This window comes from Schistocerca piceifrons, chromosome X (genome assembly GCF_021461385.2).
Source record: "Schistocerca piceifrons isolate TAMUIC-IGC-003096 chromosome X, iqSchPice1.1, whole genome shotgun sequence".
NCBI lineage: Eukaryota > Metazoa > Arthropoda > Insecta > Orthoptera > Acrididae > Schistocerca > Schistocerca piceifrons.
In genome coordinates this window covers 316,152,186-316,164,370 of record NC_060149.1, presented here as the reverse complement: position 1 = coordinate 316,164,370, position 12,185 = coordinate 316,152,186, and the positions used below count along the sequence as shown (strand labels likewise).

The window sequence follows — 12,185 nt, the reverse complement described above, 5'->3', positions numbered from 1 at the left end:
TATCGAGTCATCTGTAGACAAGGGTTGGTGAGAACACAACGTTAGTACTTGAGTCAGAAAATAGAAAGAGGCCGAAACACCTTAACAGAACACGAGAGAGAGATTGAAAAAGATAAGAGAACAGGGAAAAAGCAAATTAATCTCTGAAGAGAAAGTTTTGCTCTGTGCATAAGAAGAGGAGTGCAGTGTATTGAATCCCCTGTTACTTCTTTCTTTTGACTTCATCGCACTCATAAGGGAAGCGGAATTCCGCTTGGTTTAATATGGGTGTAATGATAAATGTATGAGGTCATTAGGCGCAGGGAGCGGTGACTGCCTTGTTGGAATTCTGGTCGCAAAGACGTAGTAATTATACCACTGCTAAACCAACTCAGATAAGTGAAATTAATGAAAGACATGATAGGCATTATGTGGCTGTCTATTACATGCAAGATATCTGCCGTATAAACGTTTTGTAACGACTGCTAACTTTTATGTGACTTACCATCGGCTGGATGTCGTTCTCCAAAAGTTCGGCTATAAGTTTTCTATAATAATCGATTCCTTTTTGGTTGATTGAAGTTATTGTTCCATTTGGAAGTATCCTTGACCATGAGATGGAGAAGCGATACATCTTTGCCTAGAAACAAAAATAATAATTATAACGCACATGGGGTTGTAACGGTCGGCTACAAATATTGTTCATTTCATACGTTCCTTCAACCAATTTCTTTGTCGTTTAATTTGTGAATTAATTCGTATATATCTTAGATTCTACATATGTTGCTAACAAGAACACAGTAAAACGTCGGCCACTATAGGGGCCATATACTTCTACCTCAGATATTTTTCTGCGAATGGATGTTTTTCGCGACATACTAATGCAGCGGATGCCTTATGGTTTCCAACCGCGTAATATCGCTCTACGTGTGGTCATGACGTTTCGGGCCATGTTACGTGCCGAGAAATTCAAGTTAATTCCACTCCAGCACTTCCATTTTTTGCTCGTTATTAATAAGAATCCACGTCTTCTGTACCTAAGGTTTCACCATTACGTACAAGTGGTCCGTAATTTATTATTCTTAATAGCCTCATTCGATATAAAGCGTGTAGTGCAAATTGAAAGTAAGCCGCTTTGTACAATTTGGAACAGAAATTTCACGTAAACGCAGCGCTGTGCCTCATCTGGGATAAAAGAGTTTTTAAAATTTTTAGCACACATAACAGCAATTTTACTGGCTTGCGGTTCACATTATCGTTCACCGCCCTTAGCTATTTAAACCCTCTTTTAAATGTCCACTCAGCGGTTAACGTATCACAGGAAAGATTAAAGCCACCGAGCGAGGTGCTGCAGTGGTTAGAACACTCCACTCGCATTCGGGAGGACGACGGTTCAAACGCGTGTCCGACTGGTCTTAATTAAGTTTTCTGTGAGGTCCCTAAATCGCATCAGGCAAATGCCGGGATGGTCCCTCTGAAAGGGCACAGCCGACTTCCTTCCCCAGCCTTCCCTGATCCTGATGGGATCGACGACCTCGCAATTTGTTCCCCTCCTCCAAAACCAACCATGATACTTTACAACTGATAATTTGCTAAATTGTAAATCCGTTTTCACAATTTTTGATGCTAATTAGAGGCCCTAGAGTAAATTTGTTGCAGTTTCACGTTGTATAAGGAGCAGTTAAATGAAACGAGACAGATGGAAAAAGTAAGTAAACTGTTAATTATTTCAAAAGTAATCGCCATTAATGTCAATATATATACCCTACTGTATTACAAAACGGCCAATGCCTTCAAGGAAAAAGATTTGCAATTGCCTACGGAGCCATAGTTGTACGCAGGCCTGCACCTCTTCTTCCGAAATAAGTCGCCGACCGCGAATGTCTTTGTTCAGTGCCCCAAAACGATGGAAATCGCATGGCGAGAGATTGGAACTGTATAGAGTTTGTGTAACGGCTTCCCAGCGAAATTTCTGAATCGTAGTCAAAACAGCAGCCACCCTTCTTGTTTGAGTGCAAGGATCCGCGCTCATTGACATCCTGGAACACGGTGCCACAACTTACGCGCAGTGTTACGTGGACACTTTGCAAAAACTGAATTTCACATTCAAGTCCACACGCTGAGGAATGTTGACGGATGGGATCATTTGGTGCAAGATAATACCCGCCCACATGCTGCCAGGGACTTTCGACTACGCTGCAGACATTTTGCTGGAAGGTCTTTATAGGTCTTCCACATAGTCCCTATCTCTCCCCACAGGACTTCGATAGTTTTAGAGAACTGAAGAAAAACATTAGTGGCAGTCCATTTGCTTCTGACAAAGGGGTCACGCCTGTGTCCAATCACTGATCCGTAGGCAACAGCAAACATTTCTCCATGAAGACAGTGAGCGTCTCCTCTCACAGTGGGATAAATGTATCAACAGCTATGGCGATTACTTTTGAAATAGTAAACAGTTTACTTACACTCCAGGCCATTAAAATTACTACACCACGAAGAGGACGTGCTACAGACGCGAAATTTAACCGACAGGAAGAAGATGCTGCGATATGCACATGATTAGCTTCTCAGAGCATTCACACAAGGTTGGCGCCGGTGGCGACACCTACAACGTGCGGACATGAGGAAAGTTTCCAACCGATTTCTCATACACAAACAGCAGTTGACCGGCGTTGCCTGGTGAAACGTTTTTGTGATGCCTCGTGTAAGGAGGAGGAATGCGTACCATCACGTTTCCAACTTTGATAAAGGTCGGATTATAGCCTATCGCGATTGCGGTTTATCGTATCGCGACATTGCTGCTCGCGTTGGTCGAGATCCAATGACTGTTAGCAGAATATGGACTTTCAGCTCGGAGGCCATGGCTGCAGTTACATTTTTTCGGATGAATCCAGTTTCTGTTTATAGCATCATGATGGTCGCATCCGTGTTTGGCGACCTCGCGGTGAACGCACATTGGAAGCGTGTATTCGTCATCGCCATACTGGCGTATCACCCGGCGTGATGGTATGGGGTGCCACGTCTCGGTCACCTCTTGTTCGTATTGACGGCATTTTGAACAGTGGACGTTACATTTCAGATGTATTACGACCCGTGGCTCTACCCTTCATTCGATCCCTGCGAAGCCCTACATTTCAGCAGGATAATGCACGACCGCATGTTGCAGGTCCTGTACGGGCCTTTCTGGACACAGAAAATGTTCGACTGCTGTCTTGCCAGCACATTCTCCGGATATCTCACCAAATGAAAACGTCTGGTCAATGGTGGCCGAGCAACTGGCTCGTCACAATACGACAGTCACTACTCTTGATGAACTGTGGTATCGTGTTGAAGCCTCATGGGCAGCTGTACCTGTACACGCCATCCAAGCTCTGTTTGACTCAATGCCCACGCGTATCAACGCCGTTATTACGGCCAGAGGTGATTGTTCTGGGTACGGATTTTTCAGGATCTGTGCACCCAAACCGCGTGAAAATGTAATCACATGTCAGTTCTAGTATAATATATTTCTACAATGAATACCCGTTTATCATCTACATTTCTTCTTGGTGTAACAATTTTAATGGCCAGTAGTGTACTTTTTCTCATCTGTCCCGTTATCATTTGACTCTTCATTGTACCGGTATCTGTTGTCGCCGAATGAGGGTCGCAGTTTATAAGATGTTCCATTTCCTCGTTGCCGCCGTCCGCAGCTTGTGGTCCAGTGGCTAGACCTCTGAATCAAGGGGTCCCAGGTTCGATTTCCGGCCAGGTTGGGGATTTTCTCTGCCAGAGGAGTGGGTGTTTGTGTTGTCCTCATCATTTTATCATCATTCGTGACAGTGGCTAGATTGGACTGTCTACAGAAAAAATGGGCTGTGAGAAATCGGGACTTCGTACGGGCGCTGATGACCGCGCAGTTGAGCACACCATAAACATACATCATCATCATCATTGTCACCGGTACAGCGATCAGTGTACGGTTTGCGATAAAAATTCAGTCTTGTTTGCGGAGGTTTTTATTTTCAAATTTCTGTTATGCGTTTCGCCTGTGGTAGGCATTTTATGATTATCTGCAATGCAAAAAAATCCAAAAATAGTTATAAGGTAGCATCCTGATCTCATATTGTGCAAAAACTTACTCTACCCGAAAAGATTTATGCAAACTTACAAAAACTGGAATTTGGAAAATTTGTCGTAACTGCTGAGGTCAGCGGCGCATAAGCTTTACGCACTACTTACTCTAACCTACACTAAGGACAACACACACACCCATGCCCGAGGGTGGACTTGAACCTTCGACGGGGGTAGCCGCGCGGACCGTGACAAGGCGCCCTGGACCGTGACAGGCGCGGCACAAAACCGGTCACGGTGCAGGCCGTACATTAAATGATTGCACGAGGCGTATAGATTGGTAAAATGCGATTGGGGTATCAGAAAGTTGAAAATCCCCAATGCCTATCTTGTGCGTTCTTGAAAAGAAAGGGCCGGAAAGATGAAAAACTGCAGAGATAATTCTTAAGGTTTGATAAACTGGAAGAGATAATTATATTTGAATAGGGTGGCTTAGGAGACCGGGAAAATTAATACCGAAAAATCCTTTAATTAATTTACTCTTCGCCGTGCATATAGGACGCTGCGCAAGTTAGGAACAGGCGCAAAGCAGAGCTTCATGTAGCGGGAGCACATCTATGTGCGGCCCCGCTGACAAACATAGAATGCGGAAAAATATAGTAATCGGGCCGCGAGTGGAAGTAGTGCGGTAGAATCAGACAGATGGCGTTGGCTGGTCTTTACATTGCCCATTGCATTCATATACAGAACGTAACTAAAGTTATAAATCACGACAGTTCCTAGGCAACATGTCTTATGACCTAGCCAACCTGTTCTGGCGTACAGACGTGCCTATAGCTTTCGATGATGGTATCAATTTACGACATCAACTTCATAATGAACAGGCACAGACAGGTATTTATGATAAGTCGGGACATTAGGTATTAGAATATACCCAGTGCAGCGCTAAATATGTTAGAAAAACGGGAAGTATATTTAAAACCACGATTCAGGAACACCTTCTCACAAAAAGGCTGCAGATAAAACAACACTCATCATCAGCAGAACACTTAAGTGCATCTGGCCATTGCTGCCTACTATCAATAATTTGCAAATGTTGCATTTTGCCCATAAGAGACGGAAACTCGATTTACTTGAGGAATTTGCGATCGCTAAATGCACGTTTTGGTGCTGATGGCCTCCTGAATGGTCAGCCTATCATCAAAAACCAATCATTTTTTGATATGATGATGTTCCTTCTTAAAGAAATTTAGCCTCATTTCTGTGAAGTACGCTGGTATCTCTTTTCTTATTTTTTTGAGTCCTTTATCTTTAAAGCAGAATTTAACTCTCATTTTTTTTATATTTATGATGATCTTTTCATAAGGTATATATCGGACAGATGCCGGTTAACGTAACTCTTATTTTTTGGGCTGTCATTTTAGAAACTATGAACACTGGGTTTTATAAGGCAATTTATGTTGTGTATATTAATTCGGTCCTGCACAGTGATAATGTATAGAATAGCCAGTGTCACCTGTCTGATTCTACAACACTACTTGCACTCGAGGTCCGATTCCCATACTTTTCCTCATTCTTTTTTTGTCAGCCGGGCTATTCATACATGTTGTGCTCCCGATCTTTTAAACTGTGCTGTGCATCTGTTTCTAACTCGTGCGGCGTCCTGAACGCATCGCAAAGAGTAAGATAATTAAAGGATTTTTCAGTACTGATTTTCACAGTCTCCTAAGCCGCCCTTATCAAAACTAATTGTATCTTCGAGTTTATCAAGCCTTAAATTTTTTCCACAGCATTTTTCCATCGTTCCGGTTCTTTTCGGGAACGCACTTTACATGGTTGGGAATTTTCAACTTCCCAATCGCATTCTGCCGATGTATTCGCATCGTGTAATAATTTTATGGATGGCATGTGTCGTGACCAGTTTATGTAAGGTGGCATAATAACTTTTCCCGTTGACTAAGTTTTTTCAAAGGATGCTATCAGAACGCTTCCTCATGCCTAGCCGGCCGCGGTGGCCGTGCGGTTCTCGGCGCTGCAGTCTGGAACCGCGGGACTGCTACGGTCGCAGGTTCGAATCCTGCCTCGGGCATGGATGTGTGTGATGTCCTTAGGTTAGTTAGGTTTAAGTAGTTCTAAGTTCTAGGGGACTGATGACCTGAGATGTTAAGTCCCATAGTGCTCAGAGCCATTTGAACCATTTGAACCTCATACCTACTTTTGCAATTTTTGCATTGTAGATAATCAGGAGGTGCCTACCACAGGCGAAACGCATCACTGAAATTTGATAATAAAAACCTCAACCAAGACCGTATTTTTATCTTAGGTATTATAGTTTTCCAGTTTTGGAAGTAGGAAGGTCAATATTTGACGGATGTAATGTACCCTGATATTTCTCTATAATATCTGGATTCTAGATTGACCAAGAGAAATGATGGCGTCGACAGAGCCATCACAACCTTTTGTTAGCTTTGCCCATGCTTGCATGGAGAGCTGAAGTGTTTCTGAATGTAGATAAAAGTAATGGTGAATTTTTGTCGCGTGATCCGCAGAGCGGTGGCGTCGTCATGTCAAAACTCCCCGAAACGTTGCTACAAGACGACGCCACTGCTCGGCTGTTCACCCGAGAAGATTTCATCACAGGAATACACCGAGAAAGCCTGCAGTCACATAAATCACACACAAAATACACTGAAATTAAAAGTGAAAACACAGTTCGGGTCTTTACTAAAATCTGAGAAACTAAACAAGGAAGACACCACCAACTTATTTCATAGCATAAATAAATCTTAACTTGCATTTCTACTTTGCTTATAGAAGTGTTTCAAAACAGATAAAAGTGCAGAAGTGGCCAGTGGCGTGGCATGTTCTGTGTGGCAAAGCTTCATCACGATATATGTCTGACGGATTTATGAGGGATGCTAATGGGGCAGAACGTGATCCCAACCGTCGTATGCCCAAACACAGCTATTACGAACGGACAGTAGATCGAAAAAGGCTACACACAGCTAAGAACCATTTTTTTACCGCATCTTTCCTAATAAGACTTGGTGCTCTAAATTTATGGCGTGGAGGGGATTCTTACCATCAATGTGATGCGTCGTTACTTATTACAAATTATGACACCCTGGAAGATGTCATTTGAATTGGGCGCAACAGTATATGGTTTCTCTACGACAATCTTAGAAAGAAATTGAGTGAAAACCTTAGACTAGCGAACTTGTCACGCCCTCTCTATGGCTTCCAGGGTTGACATCAGGAAGTCGCCTTATAAGGAGGTAATTAACACTTCTTGTTACGCTACAGTTCTTGTCAAAACTACCATGTACCATAATCAGATTCCATTATATTAATAACCCCGGCCAATCCAAATCAGTTCCCAGTTAGAAATGAAATTAAAGTATGGTTAAGGTTAACACCAGTTAGTGCTACATATAAATACCAAATTTCCATACTAATTACTCATTCCGGAGGAATTTTTAAATGTGTAGTTGGGAATCCCGCCGACTACATGTTGAGGTGAGGCCACAGAACATGGGGAGAGTGAGTCAGTGTTCGGCCATTAGAGGGGCCACAGTCCTCTTCCAAGGACTGACACCGTCACTATGGCATGGGAAGGAGAAGCCAGATAGGATCCGGGAGTAGTACATTGCATGCGGCCTAAGTTCTGCTGGAGAGGCGCCGTCTGTTTTTGCGACCTAAACGACGGAAAGCTATTGCGTAGTGTTTTTAACACGGGGAGTCCACTGGCTTCAAAGAGATGCATTGTGAGATGAAAATGATGGGGATTGCAGTATTGGTCTGTCCTATCCCCTTCCTGAAGCACATATTCTGGGAAACGCTAGGTCCACGATGGTGAGACGGTAAGATCTTTAAAGTGGAGTTAGAGACGAGGCCATCCGGCTGTTTTGCGCTTAAGAACACGGCACCCACATCCGCGAGCTGGCGCCAAGCTAACTGAATTGTTGTTGACACTGCTAAGAAATAGTAAGAGCAGCTACCATTGGATAATGTAAATCGCTTGTGTATACATGGAGACGGCCTAGTTGGCTGAAACGCGAAACAAGGCAGATGATGAGAGTCAGACGTTGCCTGTTTCTGAGCTGCAGCACAAGAAAACCTCCATAGTTGGTTAATTATATTAAAATCTGGTATGGAAGGGAGTCAGTTGCATTGTTAGAATGGATCTGATTGGTCTCCACTCGGAAGAATCACTGTCATTGATGAGCAAAATCATGAACAAGGCTTAAGGGGATGGAGTAAAAACTATGCTTGTGGCTAGGAGTGCTCTGCAGAAATTTCTTCCATCCGAGACTCGCCAAAAATGCTCAAATGTGTGTGAAATCTTATGGGACTTCACTGCTAAGGTCATCAGTCCCTAAGCTTACACACTACTTAACCTAAATTATCCTAAGGACAAAGACACACATCCATGCCCGAGGGAGGACTCGAACCTCCGCCGGGACCAGCCGCGAGACTCACCAGGGAACGTTACAATCGAGAGCGGGATTTCTATCTAGAATCTGAGGGAGAGGAGCCTTCGGTGCAGGCCGTAAGATTTAGAACGTTCAGCCACCACAGCGGCCACTCGTGGGTACCGATAACTCTAAGTATGGTGAGGAATTGCAGCGTTCACAAACCGAGCTTTAGAACGTACACGAAGATTTCAGACTGGCGTTACGGTTTTCACATTTTAAATGCAAGTAAGTTTATTAGCTCTCCCGACCTCAACATGTATTCATTCAAGATTTTGGGTGCCTGCATGATTCTTTCTGTAGTTATTTTTTCCCTCTCTAATTAACATTCGGCAGTCACTGTGCGACTTCTGTAATCTTAATTATTCCCCAAAATGTTGTGTTGTGGTCACCTCAAACACGTTACCCGATCTTCGCCAAGGAGCTGTTATTTTAATTCCATTAAAATATATGTTAATACTTAATGAACGTAACAGTTTCCTGTCTTTGTGCACTTGTAGTTAGCTTGGAGTCTACAGTGAGTTGTAATAACAGGGATTTTACACTTGGTTAATTCAGTAATTTCAAAAATGGTTCAAATGGCTCTGAGCACTATGGGACTTAGCATCTGAGGTCATCAGTCCCCTAGAGCGTAGAACTAATTAAACCTAACTGACCTGAGGACATCACACACATCCATGCCCGAGGCAGGATTCGAACCTGCGACCATAGCGGTCGCGCGGTTCTTGACTGAAGCGCCTAGAACAGCTCGGCCACCCCGGGCGGCTATTCAGTAATTTGATGAACTCCCTATTTTTATCATCTTGTACGTCACAGCACACAGGTTCCACGTATATTAGGGCCATCCCTATTTAATAAATTAAATTCATTAAGTTATTCGTTGTGCAACAACTGGAATTAAATTTACGTGACGTACGCTCATAGGTAGCACACCGCGCCTAGTACACGTCCACCGCGGCGCACGGGGGCCACAGCACAGTTGCGACACCTGATGATGGGCTTATGAGAGCTCAAAACAGGTCGTGATAACAAAAGAAATTTGCAACTGAAGCGTTATTTTCATCCTTTGATATGGAGAGAGTTATGTTTATCGGTAAAGATCTTCCTGACATCCACAGGGGTATGTCGATGGTCCAGCCGAAACTTCACAACTTGTCTGCCATTCCCAGTGATCAGAGTAGTTTCTTGGCTCCAGCGTTATTATTACTGACTGACTTGAGCACTTTCAGATTTCAGTCTCTGAAATTCCCTGAACCGCTTTCACAATCATAAACGGCAAGGTTGCTTCAGCATAGCTTAAATATTACGTTGTACGAAACATTTAAAACGTGGGGAAGAGTTTCGCTGGCTTCCAAGCCAGTGGAAATTCTTGGCCTTACTTCGATATTTCTAAACACTGGCCACTTAAATCAGGAGCTACTACTCTCGTCCGCTTGTCCCTTCATTTCGATATTTGTGACAATTGCAGTACGAAATTCATTTTTTTTTTTAAAAATGGGGATAAGTTAGCCTATACAGATTTACAAACACAGCACGACATTTACAAGCATTGCGAATTCAGTCCTGTCATTACTTTTAGATCAGACAAATGGGGATGTTATTTCAAACGTGCTTCATCTAGCAGCTGTGTTCTGTTCCTTTCAAACTAATCACTAACCATGTGGCTAAGGCATGCGCTTCTTATAACTCTTGAGTTTCCAGGTGTATCGACGGCATCCTTCGGCTTCTTCGGACAGTTAGGCATCAGTTTTACTGTTTTTGAACAGTGAAGAATACGATAAAAAGGATGGTACCATCTGCAGGTCAAGTGTGTACGCAACATCTAGTAAGAAACCGGCATGTCATTGAAACGATTTCACAGATTCTTTGACTACAAATGTATACAGCATTTATTTTCCTGTAACTTGTGCAAACAGATAAAGCTCAAGGATACATAAGGAAGGGAGGAGTAAATGATGTTATATTTACACTAAGGTGACAGAAGTCATGGTATGCCTCTTTAATATCGTGTCGGATCTCCTTCCGCCTGAGTAGTGCATCAACTAGACGTGGCGTGGACTCACTAAGTCGTTGGAACTCCCCTGCAAACATATTGAGCCATGATGTCTCTATAGCCGTCCATAATTTCGAAAGTGATGCCGGTACAGGATTTTGTGCAAGAACTGATCTCTCGATTATGTCTCATAAATGTTCGAACTGATATGGTCATCATCCCATTAGAGGGTCCGCACGCGATGTTGTGCTGTTAGCAAAGGCACTCGCTTCGGTCGTCTGCTGCCATAACCCATTAAGGCCAAATTTCGCCAGACTGTCTTACTGTATACGTTCGTCGTACGTCGTACATTAATCTCGGAGATTATTTCAGCCAGTGATGCTTTTCCGTTAGGAGTGACACCTCTACGCGAACACCGCTGTTCTCGGTCGTTAAGTGAAGGCCACCTGCCACTGCTTTGTCCGTGGTGAGAGGTAATGCTTAAAATTTGGTATTCTCGGCAAGCTCTTGACAATGTTAATCTCGAAATGTTGAATTCCCTAACGATTTCCGAAATAATATATACGATTCGTTTAGCACCAACTACCATTCCATATTGAAATTCTGTTAACTCCCTTCCTGCGGCGATAATTACGTCGCAAACCTTTTCACATGAATCACTTGAGTAAAATGACCAATCAGCCAGTGCACTGCCCTTTTATATCTTGTGTACGTGATACTACCGCCATCTGTATGTGTGCATATTGCTATCCCATGACTTTTTTTTCACTTCCGTGTAGTGTCGGAAAGAAAAAGTAAACTGTATGCATTTGGTAATAATATAGGTGCACATCAAAGCTTACAGGTAGATAATAGTCGTATCTAGAGAACGATTGCGCTATTATGTTACATACTTTCAGGGATGATGGTGAAGGTTAAATGTATGAATTTGAAGTAAGGGACCCTGGCCCTGAAACGACGTAGTCGAAAGCTACAATCGAAAATCGTTCTGTTACCTTTGTCAGTGGAATACATGTACCGATACCGTTGTTGCTAAGATCGTAGGGTAGGCAACTTTCATATGTTGTAGTATGGCCCAAAAAAAGACAAAACGAACAAAGTGTATATGTCCTAAATATAGGACGTAGTAATGTCACCATTATGAGTGTAGGTGATTTCAACCTAGTGTTGTTGTTGTTGTTGTTGTTGTTGTCGTCGTAGTCGCCGTCGTCACCGTTGTTGGATTGGTGAGATAACAATGTGGTCGTGGACGTTGTGCAGCTCGGTCGCAGGCTGAAAACTCTGTATCTACCGGAGTGCATTTTCCAGTGATACTTTGGTTTACGAAAGAGATCTTTACTCATGCAGTGAAAGAACACACGCTACTCACAGTGAGGTGACAAAAGGTCATGGGATACCTCTTAATATCGTGTCGGAACTCCTTTTGCCCGGAGTATTTCGGTAGCCCGTCGTGGCATTGGCTCAACAAGTTGTTGGAAATCGCTTGTAGAAATATCGAGCCATGGTGTCTCTATTGCAGTCCATGATTCTGAGTGTTGCTGGTGTAGGATTGCTTGGTTCGTTTGAGGGAGCTCCCCAAACAGCGAGGTAATCGATCTCATCGGGATAGGGAAGGATGGGGAAGGAAGTCGGCCGTGCCCATGCAAAGGAACCATCCCGGCATTTGCCTGAAGCGATTTAGGGAAATC

General features: G+C 43.3%; 1 protein-coding gene across 1 annotated transcript in view; it reads right to left on the bottom strand.

Annotated features, from left to right (window-relative positions):
• Positions 1–12,185, bottom strand: part of LOC124722779 (myrosinase 1-like) — a 251,244-nt gene that overhangs the window by 216,181 nt on the left and 22,878 nt on the right. Inside the window, exon 3 of the mRNA XM_047247914.1 lies at positions 485–619. Within this exon, the coding sequence (XP_047103870.1) occupies positions 485–619 (135 nt within the window). The remainder of the gene's footprint in view (positions 1–484; positions 620–12,185) is intronic.